Here is a 21,347-nt window from a genome sequence, read left to right on the forward strand (position 1 = left end):
TCAAAAAAATACTGTAGCAATGAAACATGCTGAATTGCTGGTTTAAAACAGGTTTTCCAACAAATTGCACTACCAGCCCTACCATTTTGATTCGTATTGCAAACATTGTTGCAAACATGTAAAAAGTCCCATCAATAAATCAAAAGTGTGAGGCCTAGCCTACTATCAGTGTTACTATATGGTAGGCTATGTTCTTATTTCTTACAGAAGCTTGTCTATAGTTAGTGTATAACAGCGGTTACCGGAGGTACCAAGCAATTCTGAGGGGGGCGAGCTCTAAAGTTAATATTTAAATTTTTGCAATGATTCTAAAGGTTTCGTTTGGGTTGTATACCACTCCTACAGCGCTGTACAAACTCTGCTTTAATATTTAAACGGCAAAAAATTTTCGCGCTACGCGCCAATCTCATATGTTATCTACTTTTGTTAACTTTTTTAGCACAAGTCTCTTTTAAGTGCCATTGCATGTTTTTAGATCATCGAAGGTAAATCGGCCTTATTGAATTACAATTTTGCTAACTTACAGATAAACGATAAAATCATCCTCCGTTCAAACTATTTTTTATCATATTTTATATATGATAACAGGTTAGCAACTGGGGGACTTAAACTTTTTTGCGCGAATCGATAATGTTTTTGCAATAGCTACTGCCGTCGTATTGTGTGTCGTCACATCCTTTGAAAACGATAACGCAATGTAAATTTTGCGCTCGACATCACAGCTGCATAACTGTGGAGTAAACGTTTGTCAAAATCCGCTCGTGCATGAGCAACTTGCTGTGTGCCCAATGCGAAAAACCTCCTAAATTTACAGTTTAGCGCCAATTCAGCCGATTAAACTCAATTTTTTTACCGACAGAAAACTTCACTATTTTCAAGTTGTCTCAGTGATATTTAATTAAAATGCCGAATTGCTTTCTGTGGGGGGGGGGGCAAGGCATAGGATAATTACCAAAGGGAGGCGCGGCTGTAAAACGCTTAAAAAACACTGATCTATAAGCATACAGGTGGTTCTCAGCAGATGCTTGTATTTTCCTAATTATTCTTTAAATTTAGACAACCATAAAGCAAAATAAGCTATAAATTATAATGCCGAAGAGAAAAACTCAGTTTACTGATGAGCTATCCCAGAAGTATCCTTGTTTCAGAAAAGGACGTACTAATTTCGAAGCTGAATGTATTAGTTGTGGATAACACGTACGTTTTTCGCAAACGGAACAATTCTACTTTCGTTTTACTTGCAGGAAATAGAATGTCCTCTTTTTGGGTGCTGAAAATATGGTAGGCCTACGTAAAAGACAGAAAAGATTCGCGCGAAGCACTAAAAAAACATTTTAGTCTTTAAAACAGGCTTAAATAGAGATGTATTAATGTATTTTAATAAAACTAAGCCGCGGGCCGAATTAAATTGCCAGGCGGGCCGGATGTTGCCCGCGGGCCGTATGTTGCCCGGGTCTGGTTTAGACTAACATGTACAGTTATAAACCACGAAAGATGTTTTTAACGTATGGAATCATCCAGATGTAACCTGCTTAGCACGACGCTATTCGCCGAATATGTCGTGTTCCTCTGAATAAGAACCGAGTAGCCTACCGGGTAATATGAACCTAATAAACGCAAATACTTTTCTCGCTTCGTGCGAATGCTTTCTTTCTTGAAGGTATTATCATTTGATTTTTTTACCACATTTTTGCACCACTTTATTAGAGCGGCTCTTAACGTGACCAGTAACGTTACAACGTACAACTGGACATAGGCTCCCGGTACCTATATCTTTTTTTCACGACCCACTTTTAAGGTCGTTTAATGGACAGCAAGTAAAAAAGGTCCCACGCGGCCAGTTCAGTCTTAAGAAATCACAGCTACTTGAAGAACATTTCAGTTTGTCAACCCACAAATTTACATACAGATATTTCGCACGTCGGCAGAAAAGGTTACCCACCATTCACTGCCTTATTGATTAATTTAATTGTAACTTTTGCCAACAGGTGTATCTTTTTAGAACTGACCTGAATGTAGCAGGTTATTCTTACCATACACCAAACGGGGTTGTCGAATGGATCCTTTGTGGGGACAAATCCGGGTGAGGCGGCACCAGGACCATACCCCTGATTACACCTTTTGCCAAACTTTATTATATAAATTACAAAAAAATTCGTTCAATATGTTTTTCAGTGTTATGTGGCTTTTCAGCCCTAACGTGCCGTCCACAACAGGGCATGAGACGCCATGTGCAATAATACCACTCGTGCAGGCTTTCTATTTCCGCGAAAATATGTTCCACGTATTTGCCAATAAGTGCAAAAAAAATACTTACCTAAACCATTTGTTTAGGTTGTTAAGAACAGAACAATATTATGCCTAAGCCAGGCATTAACTTTATATTACGTTTACCAAAAAAACGGATTTTGTTTTGTTTTCCTGGAATATTTTAGTCTGCTACTACTACGGTTGCCAGTACAAACAAACTTGTTCTAATTAAAGCAAAAAAAATCATTTAGGATATTTATATATAACAAGCCATGTCCCAGTCCAAGTTAAAAGTAGGCCATCTTGAGTCATGATTAAAGAAAGTCAACTCTAAATCAATGACAAGCGACTATTAAAATTGGTTAACTCATCTGACAATAAGCATTAGCTCAACTAAAACATTTCCAAAATGCAACATATGGCAAGTAAATGTTTTTTCTTGCAAAATAGGGATAAATAAAACAATTATAATAAAAAGAGATTTAATAAAAATACCTAATTTAAACTTTAGGTATCGGTAATTAACATAATGAAAGCCCAAGTCAAGTCTATTGTCATAAAGAGTTATGTCATGTCAAGTAATTTGAAAACATTGACTGAATCCTTACAAAACTGGCCTTTTGACAACAAAAGTGTCTGTTTCTCTGCCTTGAACAAATATAAGTTAAAGCTAAATTTATATTAAGTCCTGTTAAAAAACCCTGAAAAGGTTGACAACATATTGCCAACAAAATTTATTTTATCATAGAAAGTCAAAAAAAATAAGAAGTTAATAAAACTCTTTAATCTTCTTTTCTTATCGGGTCTGCAAATAAAAAAAAATATATATATTAAACCAAACTGGGCTGGGCAGCCAGAACAATAAATTAGGTAAACACTTACATGGGTAAGTGGCATAATGTGCCATGATCGTAAAGTTCTCTGCGTTTTCATCAACTATCCTGTTACGCTCCGATGGTAATCCATTGAGTACAGCCAATGTCACAAAACCTTAACAAATTAGGAAAATCGGGCATTAACGCAAAAAATGTAAAACTTCTGTGGCCTTTTCAACTAATTAAACAAGGATCAACAAAACAACATAGTAACACAGTAAACATGTAGAGTGTATAACAGGTATATTGACTTTAAAAAAGTAATGGTAGTAACAGCAAGTATTTAGGGAATAATTAAGGTGTGAAGGTTAGTTATTAAGCCAAAATATTATATTACAAAACTCCAGGTTCAAGTTTGTAAAATGGTTCGAGTTACTGTATTTGGAGAAAGTTTATATGAGCTTTGTCCCTTTGTCGGTTTGTTAAATGTGTTTGAACTAACAAAAAAGCTTTTTAAGCTCTCCTAATACTAAAAGCTTACATTGTTTAAACTTAAAACATAAACAGATGTAGGTTCAACTAGATTGAATAGCATTTTGATTAGCGCCTGAATTGAAGTATACAGATTTGTTTTGAATGTGCTGCCAGAAAATTAATTTCTCAAGAAGGATCAACAGGAGAAGGAGAAACTAACACCAAACCAATCTTCAAGATTTAAAATTTTAAAGCAATAAAATTATCTTAAACACATATATTTCAACTGATTTTAAATAATATGTTTTGAAACTTGGGTGAAAGTAAAAAAAACGATAGTTTGTTTAAATAATAATTTTATATAAAACAGCTAAAAATAAGGACAAATCTTAGAAATAAATATAAAATGGCAGCCCTGCTTAAAAAAAAACAATTTAATAGAGAACATAGATTTCAGAGTTTGTTTAAACTTGAAGGGTTTGGACATAGTTGAAATTATTACAGGTATTAAAATAAATATTTCACATTCAAAGAAGAATGTGGTAGTTGGCCAATTGTGATATTTTTTATGCCAAGGTTTTGTCAAAACTTTCACACAGTAAATCTGGCAAATACCATTTTCAGCTTTGTAACGCCAAATATTTTGTCTAGTATATATATATATATATATATATATATATATATATATGTTTTTAATGACTGTATCATAATTAATGTGTTAGTATATCATAATTTGATCAAGCATTGTGATTTGTTTTTAAAATAAAACCAACATCAATACTATACTTTGTTCATAAAGCTTACCTATCATTGATATTATACCAGATGCCCAAATTTCACCTTCAGTGTACATGGCTTGCCGGAATCGCCGTACAAATTCTAAGCACACATTTACAAAGGATTTAAATTCTTAGTGGTGCTTACAATTATAGCTGTGTTTATTCAAATATAATATATGGTATATAAACATTAGGTGAACTTAGAATTTTGCCTTATAAACAATTTAGATATTAGTCAGCTCATTTGGTTATTTTATATCTCACATTCATTTTCTTCAATGTTGTGTTTATCGCACATTTAAGTTTTATTTACCCAGATAAACTTGGATAAGAGGTCGAAATGTTCAAGAATTCATATAACAGCCAAAAGAGCTGTTTTTTTATTAATATAAAGCCTGACAATAAATGGTCAAATAAATGTTTATGCATTAGGTCAACATATAATAATGAATACTGTAGATTTATTAAAGTTACAGTAGACTTATATTATACTTAACATTTTCCGAAAGATTTAGACTGTACATTAAAAATAAAACCAAAGCTAATCACTATACCATGTGGCTTAGCATTTCCACCCACAAAACGTGGTTTATGATAATTTGCCATCCCACGAAGCTGACGGCCTACTCCACCTAAAACAAATAATAGTAAGTTAGTGTTACATGAAAAGACATGAAATGTATAAACATTTTAACTAATAAAATTTCTGAAATATTTAATCAAGTATTGGTAGTAGCACCGAGCCACAGACAAATTCGTTACAATTTTATATAACTATACATCAAACCCTGATTTTAAAACACAGTTAAATGTACTTTAGTGAAAAAACAGGTTTTTTGGGGATAAACAACTTTTCAAATATTCAAAGCTTACCATTGCTTTGTTGAAGAAGCACTCTCAATGATGAGAGCATTTTAATGAGCTATATCAAGTACTCACTAACTCCAGGCTAAAAGCTTTGCAAAACTTTAGTGCTCTGCCATTGATCAAAGTCTCTATAGAAATCACATACAAATAGACTTCGTATCATTGCTGTCACAAACGTTAGAACGTCAAGGGTTACGGTTAAATACGAGTCTAAAATGTTACCTTTATCGTATAATTTTAAATATTATATTCAAGTGGGATGCAAAAGTTTATTTTTTTTATTTAATTATAAACATTTATAGGGACATTAAAAGCGGTTAAAATGACCCATTTAAGACCTGCCTAGGCGCGTTACGTAAAATGCTTCTAACTGCTTCATTTGACATGGGCCGCAAATTTATTTTAGAGAGTTCGGGAAACATATCTTGTTTCAATTGTAAAGCTCTTTAGCAACACAAATATGGCTAAGCTAATACAATATAAGAATCCAAAGTAAACTCGTCGACTTAAATAATTCGCGTTAATAGCCACCACCTAGACCTAGAAATTCATGGTCAATTACACGACTGCGGACAGTCACTAAGTGCGAGTGAATAAACCGTCCCCGTAGGACAGCCGCGAATTAATATTACAACAAAACGAGGACCCCGTTTAGGTCATTGATACACAAATTAAATAAAGTTTATAGGTAAATTAGGTCAAGTCGAATCATTTCTTCAACTGACAATGATATAAATCCAAGTCATTAGTAATGAACCGATTCAGTCACATTTTTAAAGATTGGTATTGTTTTTTTTAAATTAATTGCTCCTCTCTCTAAGCTGGGGTTACGAAAAAAGGGTTTCATATGTTTTTTTTTATGCTAAAGTCTTAACACGATCGTTATCAAAATAACTGCTGCCAATATCTTAAACTGAATTCAACAGTAAGTACTATTGTCTTGCTCACAGTGCAACTTGAAAATTCATAAAATATAATTATAAGGTAAGTTTATTTGGGTCAGTGGCAGTGCTAAAGATGATAGGCAATATAGTGGGAGTCTAAATTCTTGACATAAACCAAGAGCACAGTGACATCTACATGAAAATGGAAAAACACACGTTGCGTTTGAAATGAATCATTTATCGCAATAAAATATTTTAGCACACAAACGTATAAATTTGTTGAGACAAATAGTTTTTATTAAAATTTTATAAAATATAAGCCTACGTAAATTAATACTTGGGAAGTCTGTTAATCGGAGCTGATACCCGATTCCAAGTGGTATCCAATACCAAATTCAGTCCTGATTACAATTGTACCCTGAAAGTTTAATTTATTAAAAAATAGGATGTGCCGGTAATTAAACTTATTAACGCCAAAATTTTAGCAAGCAAATTTTGGCCTTATAACCAGCTAAAAAAATAATACCATTGCACGTTTATTTTGATCAAATTGCCTAAGTAAGCATTGTAATGACCTCATTTGACATTATATCGCGACACTTTTCGTTCAAAATATCGGTATTGGAGTAAATATGAAGTAACATCCCTAGTTGATACATTCCGAGTAGCAGGTACTAACGTAGAGTTCGTCGCATCGCAATTAATCTGCAGGGAATATACAAAATTATTCAACAAAGCAACGATATCATTTGACATTTTAAGGTGGCCTACATGAAGTATCTAACAAAACTTGCTTAAAAAACAAGAACTAATGAACGTCTTTCGAACTCTGCGTTGTTTTAAGGTTTACTGTTTCGACAGGTTCCGAAGTTCTTGCACTGTTGTTGCCAGGAAGTTCTGTTCTATTGTTGAAAGCTTCCATCGGAATAATACCAGAAGGACCAGCTGAATAGGGCGGCGGCTCATAGCTCTTTAAACAGATGACATGTTAAACTGAAACATGCCCAAACCATTAATATATATAAAATGCCACATTTTATGCTCACCAAGTACTATCAAAAAGACGTCACGACCTTTTGACTAATATTTTTAATAAAATATATGCACCACGCCAATTAATTTTTATAAATCAATCTATGAAGAATTGCTGTATAAATCTTCAACGTACCGGTTTTCTGGATATTTGAGATCTTGCACAGCATTCATTTGATGCTTGCATGGTGCACGGTGTAGCCTGTAGGTTGGTTTGTACTGTAAAAAGGTCGTAAACGGTGTCATTGCTACAGTTTGCTGGTGGCTCCGCGTACACTTGGTGGGGAAAGCTGGACGTTGTACACGGTTTTCCATTTGCCATGATCACTCCAACCCCGATTTGTGAAGTGCGAACGTGATAGGGGAAGTTGTGGTTGGCAGCCTGCGGCCTTGTTAACATCTGTGTAGAATGTAGATTGGCATAAAATTGTTTAAGCGAATTCTACAAGATCAAGTCTCTCAGCTGACAAATTATTTTAGATTGAAAGGAGCAGAAATGAACTAATTTTGAGAGACAAATTGCAACAAATTGTCCTGATCTAACACAAACAGACAACAAATTATTAACTGAAGTATTAATCTTTAAAACTGTGGTTTAACTTATTGTGCCTCAATTGTAAAAAAACAAAAAGGTTACCATGAACACAGCATATGCAACAAAGTCAATACATCTTTGTAAAGCATTAACGATCTTAGCCCTCATGTAGCGTGGTATAGCATAGGAGGCCACCAGGACCATGATAGGTACAGCGTAAAACCTGCAAACATAATGTACATAAAATACATGTACAAACAACAATATAATTCGGTTAAAAATATTGCATTTTTCTAGATTAATTAGTTGAGCTTACCAAATGCTGTACACTGTATATAGCGGATAATAAAAGCCATTCTTTTCAGGATAGTGCTTCAAAGTGACAATAATTCCGTAAGTAAACCAAAACCAGCCAGCAAGTCGCAAAGCAATTAAACCATATCCAGCAGGTGATTCATAAACGTACAGCACCAGACCAGGATCGAATAGCTGTCAACAATAACTAATCTTCACTGGTTTTATTCATATTAAAAATAAAAAAAGTATTTTTTTTAGCTTAGTGTCAATGTCAGCCAGATATTAGATTGATTTTTTTAAAGTACCACCAATAGTCAGAATAGTCAGAAATTTTGTTCTTACCACATACTCATAAAGGAATAGCACAATGTCAATTACAGCATAAACAGTGGTGAACACAGACATTTTTATGGTCCCGCAATATGACAGTTGACCCCGGGTTATTGTAAATCCTTTCCCAAGTAAAAGTAATAGTAAAAGAAACAATAGCTCTGCAGATGCTCCAAGAACCTCACCTGCAAAAATGATACATTGTTAGTAGAGAAAGCTGTTCAATTTTAATAAAAAAATCACTTTAATAAAATATTAAATGCTCAAGTTTTCAATAAATGCCCTGATGCCCTTTCGCAAACTTTCAGAAGCAAATTTTATTTAATCAAAAACATATCTCAATTTCTTATTTGCTGCTTACCAATCAGTTTGAGGCTATTGTTGCCGACACCATCTGATGCATATGTACCCAAAGCAACACACAATAGTAGTAGACTAAATACTGCAAAAAATACTTCTTTGTTGTTTCTTTTATAAATGATTCAAACAGCACTAATTTTTATTTAAGAAATTTGCTTCATAATATTATATGAAAATAAAAAATACCTTCTAGGATTAAACATGTTAAAAACATTTTGTATGTTGTGTGCAAGAGTTGTCTGTTCAGCAGATAACCTGAAAAAACATGTTATGTGACTAACGAAAATTGGCTACACGATCAATGGAATTTAACACTAAAAACATAAGAACAGGTAACAAAGTTTAACATATAAATACATTCTTACTAGCAATATAAAGGGATGTCACAAACATCAAGGTGAAAAGGATAAGAAAAAACAAATTTGTTTCCAATATTCCTGGTTCAAAAAGATTCATTTGAAAATAAATAAATACCACACAAAACAGATTTCAGCAAAAATTGTAATAACTATTTAACATACCAAACTCGTCTGCAGAAAAATGTTCTGTCCAATATGAATGTCCATTAGTTAGCTTCATTTCATAGGTAAGATCTATTCCCTTTCCCAAGGCACCAGCTGCAAAAATGGAAAGTTTACCATTATCAACAAACTTATGGAGGTATTAAAATATTTGATAAAATGAACTAAAAAACACTTTATAGCATTTTTATTATCAACTTAAGACTGAAGATGTTTTCTTATTTATTTGCTAAACAGTATATAATAGTTTTGGGCAAAAATGATATGAATGGAATTACAAAAAAGGCATTTTTATTTTTATGAAAAACAAGTAAAAGGGGGTTAAATCCAGAAAACACCATGCATAATAATCACACAACTGAAAGTAGCTGCAGTAACACTTTTCAAACACATAGAAAAAATATAAAAACAAAATTAGTGCATGCAGCATTTACCTTTACAATTACTAATTGCAATATACCACCATCTTTCATGTAACGATCTGAAGCTTCTTCCGCCATCACATTGTAGCAAGCCTGTACCACCCTCAAGGCTGTAATTAGCAAGCTTCAAACATGCACATGCAAAACAGTCAACACAAAACCACACAAAATACAAACAGAAACAATAAAAATACATGCAGATTGGGGGTTGGGCAAAACTTCAGAGATTACTATTGTTTTGTTAAAATAGCACCACGAAATGATTTACAACATAGGTTTTATTTAGTATTGAAAAAATCAAAATTTACTGGTATCAACAAAAAGAAAAACGTGCAATAAATATTGACATGTGATGAACATTCTAATCACCTGGCATCCACTCCAAAGGTATCGCGTTGTCAGATTAATAATTTGGTTGTTTTCCGTACCAAGCACGGCTTCCTTTTCAAAGCAGTTCTTAAAGGATATGGATGGAATTTAATAATCATAATATTGTGCTAATATGAACGAACATTTGGGAATTATTTGATTGTTTGTTGTGAGACAGGGTAGGGTCACATATTTTATTATTCAAGCTTTAAAATGCTTAAGAAAGGTAATTAATTTTTTTATAGTATGTTTGGAGTAATAATGATAAACAGAATAGGGTATAACTGAACAATACAAAAAAATAATATATGTTGGATCTTGTAAATGGTACATTGGACAATTAAAGAGAGCATAAGAACTTTGAGTGCCTTTAAGTGTTGCCTTTTACCTTCCAGTAACACAAGTGGTTTTGAAGATAACAACTTTGTCCATTGTCTAGCGACTGACAAATGCTAAAGTGGCCCTCGAATGGTACAACACTACATCATTTTTATACATGTCTTATTGCTACCAAATGCATTTTATAACACTTAGTGTACCTGTGAATTCAGCTCATTATCTTTCACTGCATTAACTGGTTTTAAGGATTTAACAAGTAGACAGTTGCAATGAACCAAAACTTGCAAAAGTTAGCATAATTAAACAATCTGGTGTTTCTATTGCTACAAAAATATATACTTGGTGCAACTGTAAATTCAACCCATACTTTTATCTATTATCCACTCTATAAGCATTTAACAAGTAGACCGATGCAATGAACAATAACTTTGAAAAGTTAGCATTGTTTTTTTTAACCCAGTGTTTGTATTATTATACCTAGGAACTTGTCATTAAATTGTGTAAAACAGAAAAAATCTTAGAAAAAAAAAAAGGCTTAGAAAAAAGGCTGTAGTTATTTTACAAAAAATACTTCTATTTGAAGGCAATATCGTTGACCAGAAGACCATTTTTTTAACTTTTTTATTATGTCTTGTTGTTTCGAAAGACAAAGGGGTAAATAGCTTTGGTTGCTATAAAATGCAATTAAAACTTTAAGACTAACAAAACTGTTTAATTAAATATAATGCACAGTCGCAGATAAAAAATCAAACAATCTTTAACACACCTTTGAATCATTTTTGTAAACCTTTGGCCACTGCATCCCATCATCAAAATACATCAAGATATTGTTGCAACAATCTTCCTACAACAAAATAGCATATTACAACACTTCATCCATTGGAATGTTTGATACAATAAATTTATTTCAATGCAAATAGATCATTATTTGGTGTAAAGGTATAGCTTCATATCGGAAAGCAATACCTTAGTTATAATAAATGATAAGCTAAAATTACTAAAAATTAAGTGACAAGTACTTAAACTACTACCGTAAGTAACTGTAACTGGTAAATACAAAACTATCATGCTGTTTATCTGTGCAATGTATTAACTCACAAAGGGGTATGTGAACTTGAATTGCATTCGTCCAATGTCTGAAAGAAAACAAAATCTTCCCAGAAACACCCAGTCCTGAAAACAGAATGCTATAGAAAGGGCATACTGGGATAAGAGTTGAAAATATTTGTTCATTTTATGTTTACCTCAACTGTTTTTAATCTTCCCTCCAAATACAATCCATCTGAAGCATGTAAAATACAAAACCCTAAAATAAGTTTATGGAACCACATATTGTTGTTTTCTGAAAACAATAACAAAAAATTGAAAACTTGTTGTCCAGTGTTACAGACTATAATTACTAAATACAAAAACAATAAGAGCTGACATTATGCTACTAATTTTTACCGCAACTCAACATGTTACAAGTTGTAAATATGATATTACTTTCACCATACTAATTGTGGTTCTTTATGTAATCAATGGAATTGTTAGCCTAGATCAAACTAAAAGTTATATGACGTAACACACTGGACAACAAATTACTCAGATTCAGCAGGTGTAAAAACATAAGGTTTTGGTGGCTCTGGAAGGGCCTTTAAATGGTTATAGTAAGAATATCCAAACAACTTTTTAATGTTATCCCAATACATGGCAAAACTATTACTAAAGTCCTTTGGTAGTTCATCAAAATCAATGTCATAATCAGTCATGGTGTATTTTAGGTTCCACCAGCAGCTCAAAAAGCCAAAATCTACCACCCGCTTATGAAATTCTGTCCATCTTGGATTGGAGTACTTGCACTGTGAGCGAAATGATTTTTCAAGCCTTCCATAATTTGATTGATAGATGATTGAGAATATGCCTAGATGTCTATAACGCAATCTGTCTTGAGCTGAAAGTGTTAAAAGTTTTTGCACATGATTGTCCGATTGTTTGTTCCGAGTCCCATCACTCTGTAGAAGTAAATCATTTGATGCCTTGACCAATGTTGCCTGGTAGTTGTCTTCAGATGGGACTGTTTTGTAAGCGTATACACCAAAAACTAACGAACCACTATAAAAGCATGCTCTGATAGGATAACTTTTAGCATCAACCCAAGTGTCTTTAGCCGCTGCAGCGTAATCACTACTTATTCGCTTGTAAGTTCCAATGAGAGCCTCTTTTAGTTTGGAAAAACTCTTTTTCATAACTTGCGCCATTGTTTGTATGGTGCTAAAGATCCCAGTTAAGCACCAGTTTGTATTAACATAAAGCTCAATTTATAAGTTGTCTTAAAGTAGAAAAGTAAATTCAAACTGTACAGCAAAAATGTTTATCTATTTTAATATTATATATATACTTTAATTATTATATATATATACTGGTAGAATTCTGGACCAGCGCCAAATACATCAAATAATACTCGAATAATCTGAACTTAAACTTCAACCCACACCCTAAGCCAGTACTCTTCAACTGTTGTGCGGTACACTAAAAATATGCATGGGGTGCACCCGTACGAAAAGGTATACAAAGGTACATCACAAACTTTTAGTGAAATAATAATATGTGACTTGTAAAGTTTGTTTAAATGCTGTTTTTTCTCAAGTTTGTTTGAATGGTGTTAGTATGACATACAATAGTACTCGCAAGCAGCCTGCAGCCATAATTGAACTCGCACTGACGTTTCATATCGCTTTTTACCTCAGATTACCTTTTAAGTAAACAGGGTGCGTGAGTTTGTCACAAAAACTTTTAGGGTTTATCAAACCTAAAAAGGTTAAAGAGCACTGCCCTAAGCCATTTAAATGCTGGGCACTGTGCACTGGTCTTGAATCCTATCACAACATTGAAATTGCAAGAGATAAGTAAATATGGAAGATAAATATAATAATAATAATGTTTGACCCACCCTACCACGAAAGCTAATCAGCCATAAACCCCCGAGAGAAAAATTATTTCACACCCACTGAGTTTAAGCTTCATATAGGGCAGGCGCTGGTCTCTAGAATCCTACCACAACCAAAATATATATTTGGTTTAGGGTGCGTGTTATCGTTTTGGTAGGTTAAGCATTTAAATATTAATACTTTACCAACCTCCTAACCCAAATATTTGTCTTAATATATATACTTGCTTTAATATTTGTATCAAGGATTGTAGACGAGCTTCAAAAAATTTCTTAAGATTATGATAGCGAGCACAGCATTTAACACTGACACAAAATGGCGTCGATATTTTAAAAGAATTTTTAGTTATACAATCCGAATTATGCTTTTACCAACTTAGGTAAAATCCCATAAGTTGAAACTATCGACTTATAATTTTTTTCTACGGATATTGGTTGTGGGATGGAAAAATGTTTGTGAAGGCAAATAGGTCTAGGTGATTGTTTAGGACTTTTTTTTTATCATCAGTGAACTACTAAAAACTAGTGACTAACAAACCAAGGCACTAATGCAGTACTTCATACAACAATGGAGTGTTTAAATCAATGTATTCCTGATAGGTCCAAATTATGTCAAGAAAAAAATTGTTCAAATTTTAATTATGTAGGTCAATATTTCTCATTTTTTAGGTCAAAAAGTAACAAAAAAAAAAAAAAAAACCTTTTGTCCATAATTTATTTTGCTTTTATTTGTCCTGATAGAAAGACAGACTAAAAAACAGCAGTCGTCTCACGACTTGTACTTATGATGTAACAATTCAACAAACAAATCATAAAAGAAGAATACTACGATTATAAAAATTAACTAATGTAAGACTGCTACGTGCGACCTTGACCATTAAACATTTTGAAAAAAAAACACGTGAGCTACTTGGATCTCAAAAATCGGTGGATTAAATAAAATGCAAAAATCCATTGACAGTAACCAATTATGCTGATCTCATAAAATTTGGTGAGACGGTTATATAGAAACCGACTGAATCCCACCACTGGCTATATGTATAACATGAAAATTTCGGAAAAAATGACATCTGGATGTGGTAGCATTCCTAACCTCTGGTGTGGAGACATTATTGATTGCAGACCTGCACCTGCACATCTTAAAAATTGGTATGTCTTCGCATAAAATGTCATGAAATGCAGTCTCACCTCAGATGAGCAAAATCTTACTACTTTTTATTGAATGTATTTTTTTGTGTGGTTTAACATCCTTTGCTCATAGAACTTACGAAGCACCACACAAGGCACAAACAATTTGCATTTGTAGTATTTGTAGGTTTGGATGGTATCAATCATTACTTTGATGAGATAATAAAGTTATGTTCTATATTCTATGGGCATGACATTAAACTTTTATTCAAGGCCATAATTTTGTATGTAAATTTTACCATGTTATTTATTGCCTCCTTAACAATGCTTAAAATCTAAATCTAAACACAGAAATATTAATGACAAAAGTTTATATGCCAATATTGGAAATTCTTTATTCTTAAACACTGGCAAGTTTGGGCAATGAAGACTGAGTTGAGTTCATGATAAGGTGTGTCTTTTGCTCTGATGCTCATATATCAAACTTTGTCTACTAAAGTGTTAACCAAACAATACAGGAAAACAGTAGACAAAAAGGTTGTAAAGTGAGAAAGCAAAAACTGAATATGGATGGTGAATTGCGATTAAAAGGTCACTTGATTGATATTATTGATGAAGATTGGGTAACAGACAAACTTCCTCTTGAAGATGTGGATGTACCCTTGGAAGAACTTCCTGATGTTGAACAGGTATAAAATTCACTTAGTTAGTATTTTCGTATTTTGAAAATTTATAGCTATATCCCATATGTCCATGTTAGCAGTGTTGTAAACAAGTCATTTTGAAACGAAGTCCCAGTCGAGTCATTTAAAAAATAATTTAAGTTCAAGCCAAGTTTTTTGCAAAAATAACAAGTCATTATGAGAGCAAGTCAATTTTAAGTCATGTCATGGACATAAACTGTTAAAACTTTTAAAATTGGTAAACTCATCAGATTTATAAACAACAATTTGAATAAAAAAAATAACTCCAAAGCAATATACACTACAGCAATAAAAGTGTTTAATGTGCAAAACTTAAGATTTGTCCAAAAGACTTAAGTCAAATCAAGTAATTTTGGTCAAAGGACTTAAGTCAAGTCAACTCATTTGAAAACAGTGACTTAAGGGCAATCAAGTCAATTCAATGACTTGCGTTAACACTGCATGTTAGTTGAACACTTTTTCCTGGTTGTAAGACAATATTCATATATTGGCTAAAACATAGTTTTTAATATCACTTATTTCAAACTTTAAGGACAACGGAAACATAAAAGAAACAATGAAGGAACTTGAAAAGAAATGGAAAGATGACAACCTCCAATCCCTTTTGCAACAAACAACCAATAGACAGTCATGACTTCACATTTTATTTTTCAACTCACACATTTTTGCTACTTCAAGTCAATACTGCAGAATTGCCTGTAGTGTTCAGTGGACATATTACTGTTTTTGAACTTCATCTTACAACACCTTCATTTAATTAAAACAAAAAAAATATTATTGTTTTTTTGCAAAAAAAATTATGATCGGGATCTATTCATAGCCTAAATTAAACAAAGTACTAGTGAAGCGTTCTGCTGACCAAAGAAATACGAACAACTTGAAAAATTGAAAGCTAAAATTAAAGCTGGAAATTAGCTAATGATATTATGTACTTGGCAAGTATGCTGTTGTGTTGTATAATCGAAATAAAACTTTTTTATAATATTCGTAAAGTTATTTAATATTCGGACACTTCTACGTCAGAACACAATTCTCAATCAGAGATCAGTGACAATTCTGAATACATAGATATGGAATCACGTGTTTTCCGTTTCTTGTCAAAATAACAAATACCGGAAAACTATTGGGATCAGTGCGATATTTTGTTTGCCACGTATTAATCTGACGTGTAGTAATATAGACGCAGGACAGATAAGTGGAACACACCTTTTGTTTAACTCCGTTTTTTGAAGAAGAGCTGCGCCAGCTTATTGAAAACTTAAGGTAAACAGGACAACAGACGAAAAACAGGCCGATCGTCATTTGGAAGGTTTACGTAGATAACAAATCATCGTCCTAAATGTTTTGCAGAAACTTAATGAAATGAATAGTTTTGTAAAGTTTGTCCTTTTGTTTCATTTGCTGTTGGGTGTCTTTCAAGCAGCGCTATGCAAAGGTGGCCAACAGTGGATTTTTCCTAAGGAATCGGAGGAAGTCATCTTCAAATGTTTGACTGGCGAGAACTTTAAAGATGTGGTGTTAACATCTACAAATCCTTGGGTAGTGGTGTTATCCGATGGCGAATTAAGTACGTTTAATGTTTAAGTAGGAATACTGATAATTATTTTCGCTCGCATTGTTTAATAAATAGTAGGCTACCGTAGTAGACTAAAATATACGTAACACCATAGTTGTTTTCGTTTGTGTAGAATGTAAATAAATACTGATATAGTCTACCGCATTTTCCAGCCTTGAATCTTATGTCTGTAAAAATTATGCGTAACTGTTTCACATTTTGCTTTAGATGGCGGGTGGCAGCAATTGGCCAAATACTGGCGTGGTGCCATCCTTGTCGCAAACGTGGAAGAACGCCACCAAGCGGACGTGTTAAAAGCAATGCGCCTAAAGGAGGACACCAAGGACGAGCTATTAACGTTGCAGCAATCAGGTCCATCTGGTGTAGCAATTATCTTTCCGCTTGGATGCCCGAACGCCAAACTGCACAAATTGAATTTCACCAATGATCCGACGGACGCACTTGCCATGGTGTTAAAAGGCTTGCCAGCTGAGGAAACGCCCGTGAGCAACCAAGAAACTCTGGGAAAATTTTTGAGCGCCAATGTCAATCGACGCGTGCCAGTTTTCGCGGTTATCAACCACAGCCCGAAATGGATCGCAAGCGACATGTTTTTGGCGTTGTACAGAGTGGTTGCCTACACGTTTAAGGATCACTTCAGCTTTGGACTCTTTACTACCGAAGACGACACGTACAGACCCTTTTTCAACGCCCAAGCGGGCAGTTCGACTTCTCAAAAAATACCGGGGCTGGTGGCAATCGCAGCAAGGGCTAGCTCAAACACTCATGCCCAAATACAAGGGTTTATGTTGCAAGAAGAGAAGTTTGGTTCTATTTCTTTTTACTCAATTGTGAACTGGCTGTTTGAGGCCAGCGATCGTTTTGGGATCAGTCTTGCTAACGAAAAGGATAGTAGTGAAAAGAGCCGCGGTATGGTGGAGTTGATGGAAAATATTTTTAAAGAGTTGGAAAAGTTTTCGAAATGCCAAGAAACGGAAAACGTAGGACGGGAAGAACTGTGATTGTACGTCGACTTTTTAACAAGGAAACAACAATCCTTTGTCCCTACAACTGTTTGATATATGAAATTTATTGATAGAATACGAGGCGTTTATTCTGAGAAAATATTAAATTAATTTTGTTGCAATTTTGTATCAAGCAATATACAAGGCTGGTAGACTTATACCTTATTTAGTATGTAAACCACCGGTGTACGTTGTGAATATACGACAAAATCTAGGAAACAATAGACAGTAAAGTATAGTCAATATTTTAATGAACTAATAAATAATGCAAATACGGGTAGCTTTTTTACGATTTATACGCAAACATTAAACCGTAATTGATATTTTTGTTCTGACTCGATTCCACTAAGGCTAATAAAAAGTTAAATACTTTTTTGCAATTTGCATCAAAAATATAACTTAACGTATTGCAAAAATGTACTGCTTTACTTTCCTTGAAAACAGGCAAGGAAACTTAACAGTGCATAATAACGTACTGGGAACAAAATACATGTCTCACTTAATAATAGTAAATAAAAATCGATGATTTAATTCAAGGCAATGTTCTCCGCAATCAAAACACGACACCAAACCCGTGTGTACCATAAATAAAAGAATTTCGCTAATTGCCTATTTCTTTGCACCGAGCTCAAGAGATCTCTTGGTGGCCACCTCGACGGCGTCAATGAGAGAATTTCTGAATCCGCCCTTGTCTAGAGCGTGTAGAGCACATATCGTGACTCCTCCAGGCGATGTTACCGCGTCTTTTAGCTCGCCTGGATGTTGGCTCGTTTCGAGTCTCATCTTTCCAGCGCCCTTAATAAAAAGCCAAGTGTTGATATTTAGATTGATGTGTTGATAGCCCATCTTTCGGAAAACGGTAACGTGGCTTTCTGGTGTGTTGGCTAGTAATCTCATTACAGTTTAATGCTGGAATACATTATGACAAAATAAATATAAGTAAGAAGGACACAAGTTAAATTGCTGTAGTTTCCACGGAAGCATGCTGATTGCTGATAAGTTCGGGTACAAATGTAAAATGTGTTTCACGTTTTATACCACAAACATTTGCGCAGCAAGATTCAGGGCCGTAGCACGGGGAAGCCCCATCTTCACCCCACCATCAGCAAGAGCATCAAGGGCCGTGTAAACCTAAATAGAAAAAATATGTTAGCTTTACATTTTTTAGATGCCAAAAAATACAAATAAAGGAAATTACAAGCTGTTCTATACTCTTAGAGCAGAGGTAACTACTTTGACATGCCTTACATGACATTATAAAAAAAACAGGTCGCCCTTTTAAATAATATGATACATTTAAGGTAAGAAAATCTGCACTATGCAGCCAGGGTTTTATGGTTAATAAAAGCACTTACAGCCAGTGAAAAGAGGCGCATTAAATGTAGAAGGTTGCTAGGTACGTAATCTCAGTGACTATTTCACATTCTCCTTGCCAAGCTTTGGTCATAAAATCTACTGGTTTGGGAAATTGCTTTTAAGAACACATATAGCATCAATCTTGAATGATTGGAATGTAAGAAAGAGACCCCACATAGAGTAGTGCATTCAATTTATATCTGTTTATATACCTAATTTGCACCAGAGTTAAAAACTTACAAAGGCAGGGCCGCAACCACTTAGAGCTTGGCCTGCATCAATTAACCGCTCAGGTAATACATAGCACTTTGCAATGGACGAGAAAAGCTTGGATACAGTTTCCATATCTTCATCACTTGTGGTCCTTCCTTTGCAGTAAAGAAGTATTCCCTCCTTCACCTTACAAGGCGTATTGGGAACTGTGCGAACAACATTTGCCCAGTGGAAAACCTGGGTATATGTTTTTTAACACATGTTTTTAAATACCCTACTATCTTTATTGTTAGTATGTTAAATTGCAAAAAAATCTCAACTAAATATTGTAAAACTGTTTCCAAACTTATACCCCAGTCCCCAAAGGATTTAATATGTTGGCAAATACTATTGTGATAAACAACAAATGTCAATAAAATATCTCATATTTTTACATCTTGCTGTAATTTATCATGTTAATTTAGGCTTCAAACAGTTATAAAATTAAATTAACAGATCAAAGGTGATTGAATTTTAAATACACAAGCCTATTTTATCCAATGACATGCACTTAAAACAGGGCACCTATTTTGAATTATGTTAATATAAGCAAGGTAAATACAACCTAAGAGGGGATCTAGATTTTTTATACCTGTTCCATTACTTCACTTTTGATCCCAGCCACGATTGATATAATCAACTGTTGAGTTTTTGAAAACTTATGACGTTCCAATTCAGCTACAACATCTGGAAAGATCTATGGGGATATTTATGTTTTTAATGTAATAAAACTTTAGAAGAATAAATAAAATACTATTTCAGACAACATCTTGTACCTGAGGCTTTACACAAATAAGGACAATGTCACAATTTCTCATAACAACCATGTTGTCATTTGTGGTGTTTATTCCAACATTCTCGAACTTTTTTAGTTTTTCACTTGACGGGTTGCTGACAGTGATATTTGTGGCCTTAAATCCACCTGTGAAAAACACAAACGTTACATAGATCCTAACACTTAATAAACATTTCCATCATTAATTAATGCAATGCCTTACCACAAACCATGCCCATAGCAATAGCAGATGCCATTTCTCCACCACCAACAAATCCAACAGTCCTATCGTCCATTTTTGCTTAGTCAGGATATCAAAATTTATTTCATAAATAAATCTAAAAGTATAATTGCATTATGAAGTAGAAATACTAACATAAAATCCACAAGTTATTCAATGTTGTTCTAAAACAAATTGCACTGTAATAGCCTACAAACTCATGTACTGTACTGAAAAACCTGGATTATTTTTCTTTTAAACAACAGCAATTTTGGACGCACTGTAACAAAAACAATTAATTTAAACAAAAATATTTTAATATTCCTAAATTGAAAAAAACAATCGGTATCTCAACAAAAGCTTTAACATTGGGCATTGAAATATTTTTGAGCATGCACAAAAACCACCAAATCCAAACACAATTCAATGCTTGATAGAGAGGTTTAACCTCTATTGGGACCATTTTTTATATATTAGTGAAAATCTTTAAATATGAAAAAAAAACAATAACATTCTACAAGTGGAAAAACATAGTATTATCCAACATCTCATTCTTAAATCACAAAAAGATAGAATACTGTGTAGTATTCAAAAACTTTTCATTTGAGTCATCTTAATTCTAAAAAAACATACAAATCTTTGTGGATAACTTGGGGTTCACTTGGTCCACATTGTAATTTAGTGATTTGCAAAATAAGTATATATGGATACTGTCATATCAATAGATAGAAATTGCTCTTCTGGGACAGAGTGTCCTTTGGTTGAGGACATCATGCATGTGTTTAAGTTTACTAGTATGAAGGAAACGTTTAGTTTTTCCTATGTACATTGCAAAGCAACCAGAACAGGAATATTTATAAACAGTTCCTTGAAGATTCTCTCGTTTAATTAGGTCTACAGATGAAGTTACCAGGTTTCCAAGCAGTGGTTTAAATGTTAAAGACATTTTCTCTATCAACATAATCACATTATTCAAAATATAATTTTACCAGCATAAACAACAACACTTACCTTATTAATTATTATGTATTCTTAGACTAAAATAAGTCACTAAGTCAGAATTCCTTTTTAAGACGTTTTCACTTTCCAACTAGGCATTGCAAATGTTGATGTTTTTTAATTGAAGTAT

The 21,347-nt window shown here is 33.6% G+C and overlaps 5 protein-coding genes across 5 annotated transcripts; 1 reads left to right on the forward strand and 4 right to left on the reverse strand.

Moving 5' to 3' along the window:
• Positions 1-2,952: 2,952 nt before the first annotated feature.
• LOC146169214 (uncharacterized) lies at positions 2,953-5,337 on the reverse strand. The gene is made up of 5 exons (XM_083388748.1): positions 5,192-5,337; positions 4,873-4,950; positions 4,344-4,418; positions 3,133-3,240; positions 2,953-3,055 (listed from the first exon to the last, which is right to left on the reverse strand). The coding sequence occupies exons 1-5, from the start codon at positions 5,229-5,231 to the stop codon at positions 3,033-3,035; spliced, it is 324 nt and encodes a 107-aa protein (XP_083244874.1). The 5' UTR covers positions 5,232-5,337; the 3' UTR covers positions 2,953-3,032.
• An 887-nt stretch (positions 5,338-6,224) lies between these two features.
• On the reverse strand, positions 6,225-11,616 carry LOC146169215 (transmembrane protein 145-like). The gene is made up of 14 exons (XM_083382930.1): positions 11,519-11,616; positions 11,373-11,447; positions 11,041-11,118; positions 9,936-10,022; positions 9,579-9,690; positions 9,145-9,240; positions 8,989-9,060; positions 8,810-8,878; positions 8,625-8,705; positions 8,276-8,448; positions 7,953-8,125; positions 7,739-7,859; positions 7,238-7,501; positions 6,225-7,039 (listed from the first exon to the last, which is right to left on the reverse strand). Exons 1-14 carry the CDS (start codon positions 11,603-11,605, stop codon positions 6,878-6,880), a joined length of 1,650 nt encoding a protein of 549 aa, XP_083239056.1. The 5' UTR covers positions 11,606-11,616; the 3' UTR covers positions 6,225-6,877.
• A 28-nt stretch (positions 11,617-11,644) lies between these two features.
• Positions 11,645-12,702, reverse strand: LOC146169216 (mitochondrial import inner membrane translocase subunit Tim29-like). The gene has a single exon (XM_083382940.1). It carries the CDS (start codon positions 12,512-12,514, stop codon positions 11,855-11,857), a length of 660 nt encoding a protein of 219 aa, XP_083239066.1. The 5' UTR covers positions 12,515-12,702; the 3' UTR covers positions 11,645-11,854.
• Positions 12,703-14,812: 2,110 nt separating this feature from the next.
• LOC146169217 (anaphase-promoting complex subunit 13-like) lies at positions 14,813-16,019 on the forward strand. Its single transcript, XM_083390147.1, has 2 exons — positions 14,813-15,020; positions 15,568-16,019. Exons 1-2 carry the CDS (start codon positions 14,898-14,900, stop codon positions 15,667-15,669), a joined length of 225 nt encoding a protein of 74 aa, XP_083246273.1. The 5' UTR covers positions 14,813-14,897; the 3' UTR covers positions 15,670-16,019.
• Positions 16,020-17,669: 1,650 nt separating this feature from the next.
• Positions 17,670-20,426, reverse strand: LOC146169218 (uncharacterized). The gene is made up of 6 exons (XM_083392131.1): positions 20,222-20,426; positions 20,000-20,145; positions 19,816-19,920; positions 19,212-19,421; positions 18,654-18,746; positions 17,670-18,410 (listed from the first exon to the last, which is right to left on the reverse strand). The coding sequence occupies exons 1-6, from the start codon at positions 20,292-20,294 to the stop codon at positions 18,225-18,227; spliced, it is 813 nt and encodes a 270-aa protein (XP_083248257.1). The 5' UTR covers positions 20,295-20,426; the 3' UTR covers positions 17,670-18,224.
• Between the last annotated feature and the right edge of the window lie 921 nt (positions 20,427-21,347).

The sequence above is a fragment of the Ascidiella aspersa genome, chromosome 1 (assembly GCF_963924565.1).
Source record: "Ascidiella aspersa chromosome 1, kaAscAspe10.2, whole genome shotgun sequence".
NCBI lineage: Eukaryota > Metazoa > Chordata > Ascidiacea > Phlebobranchia > Ascidiidae > Ascidiella > Ascidiella aspersa.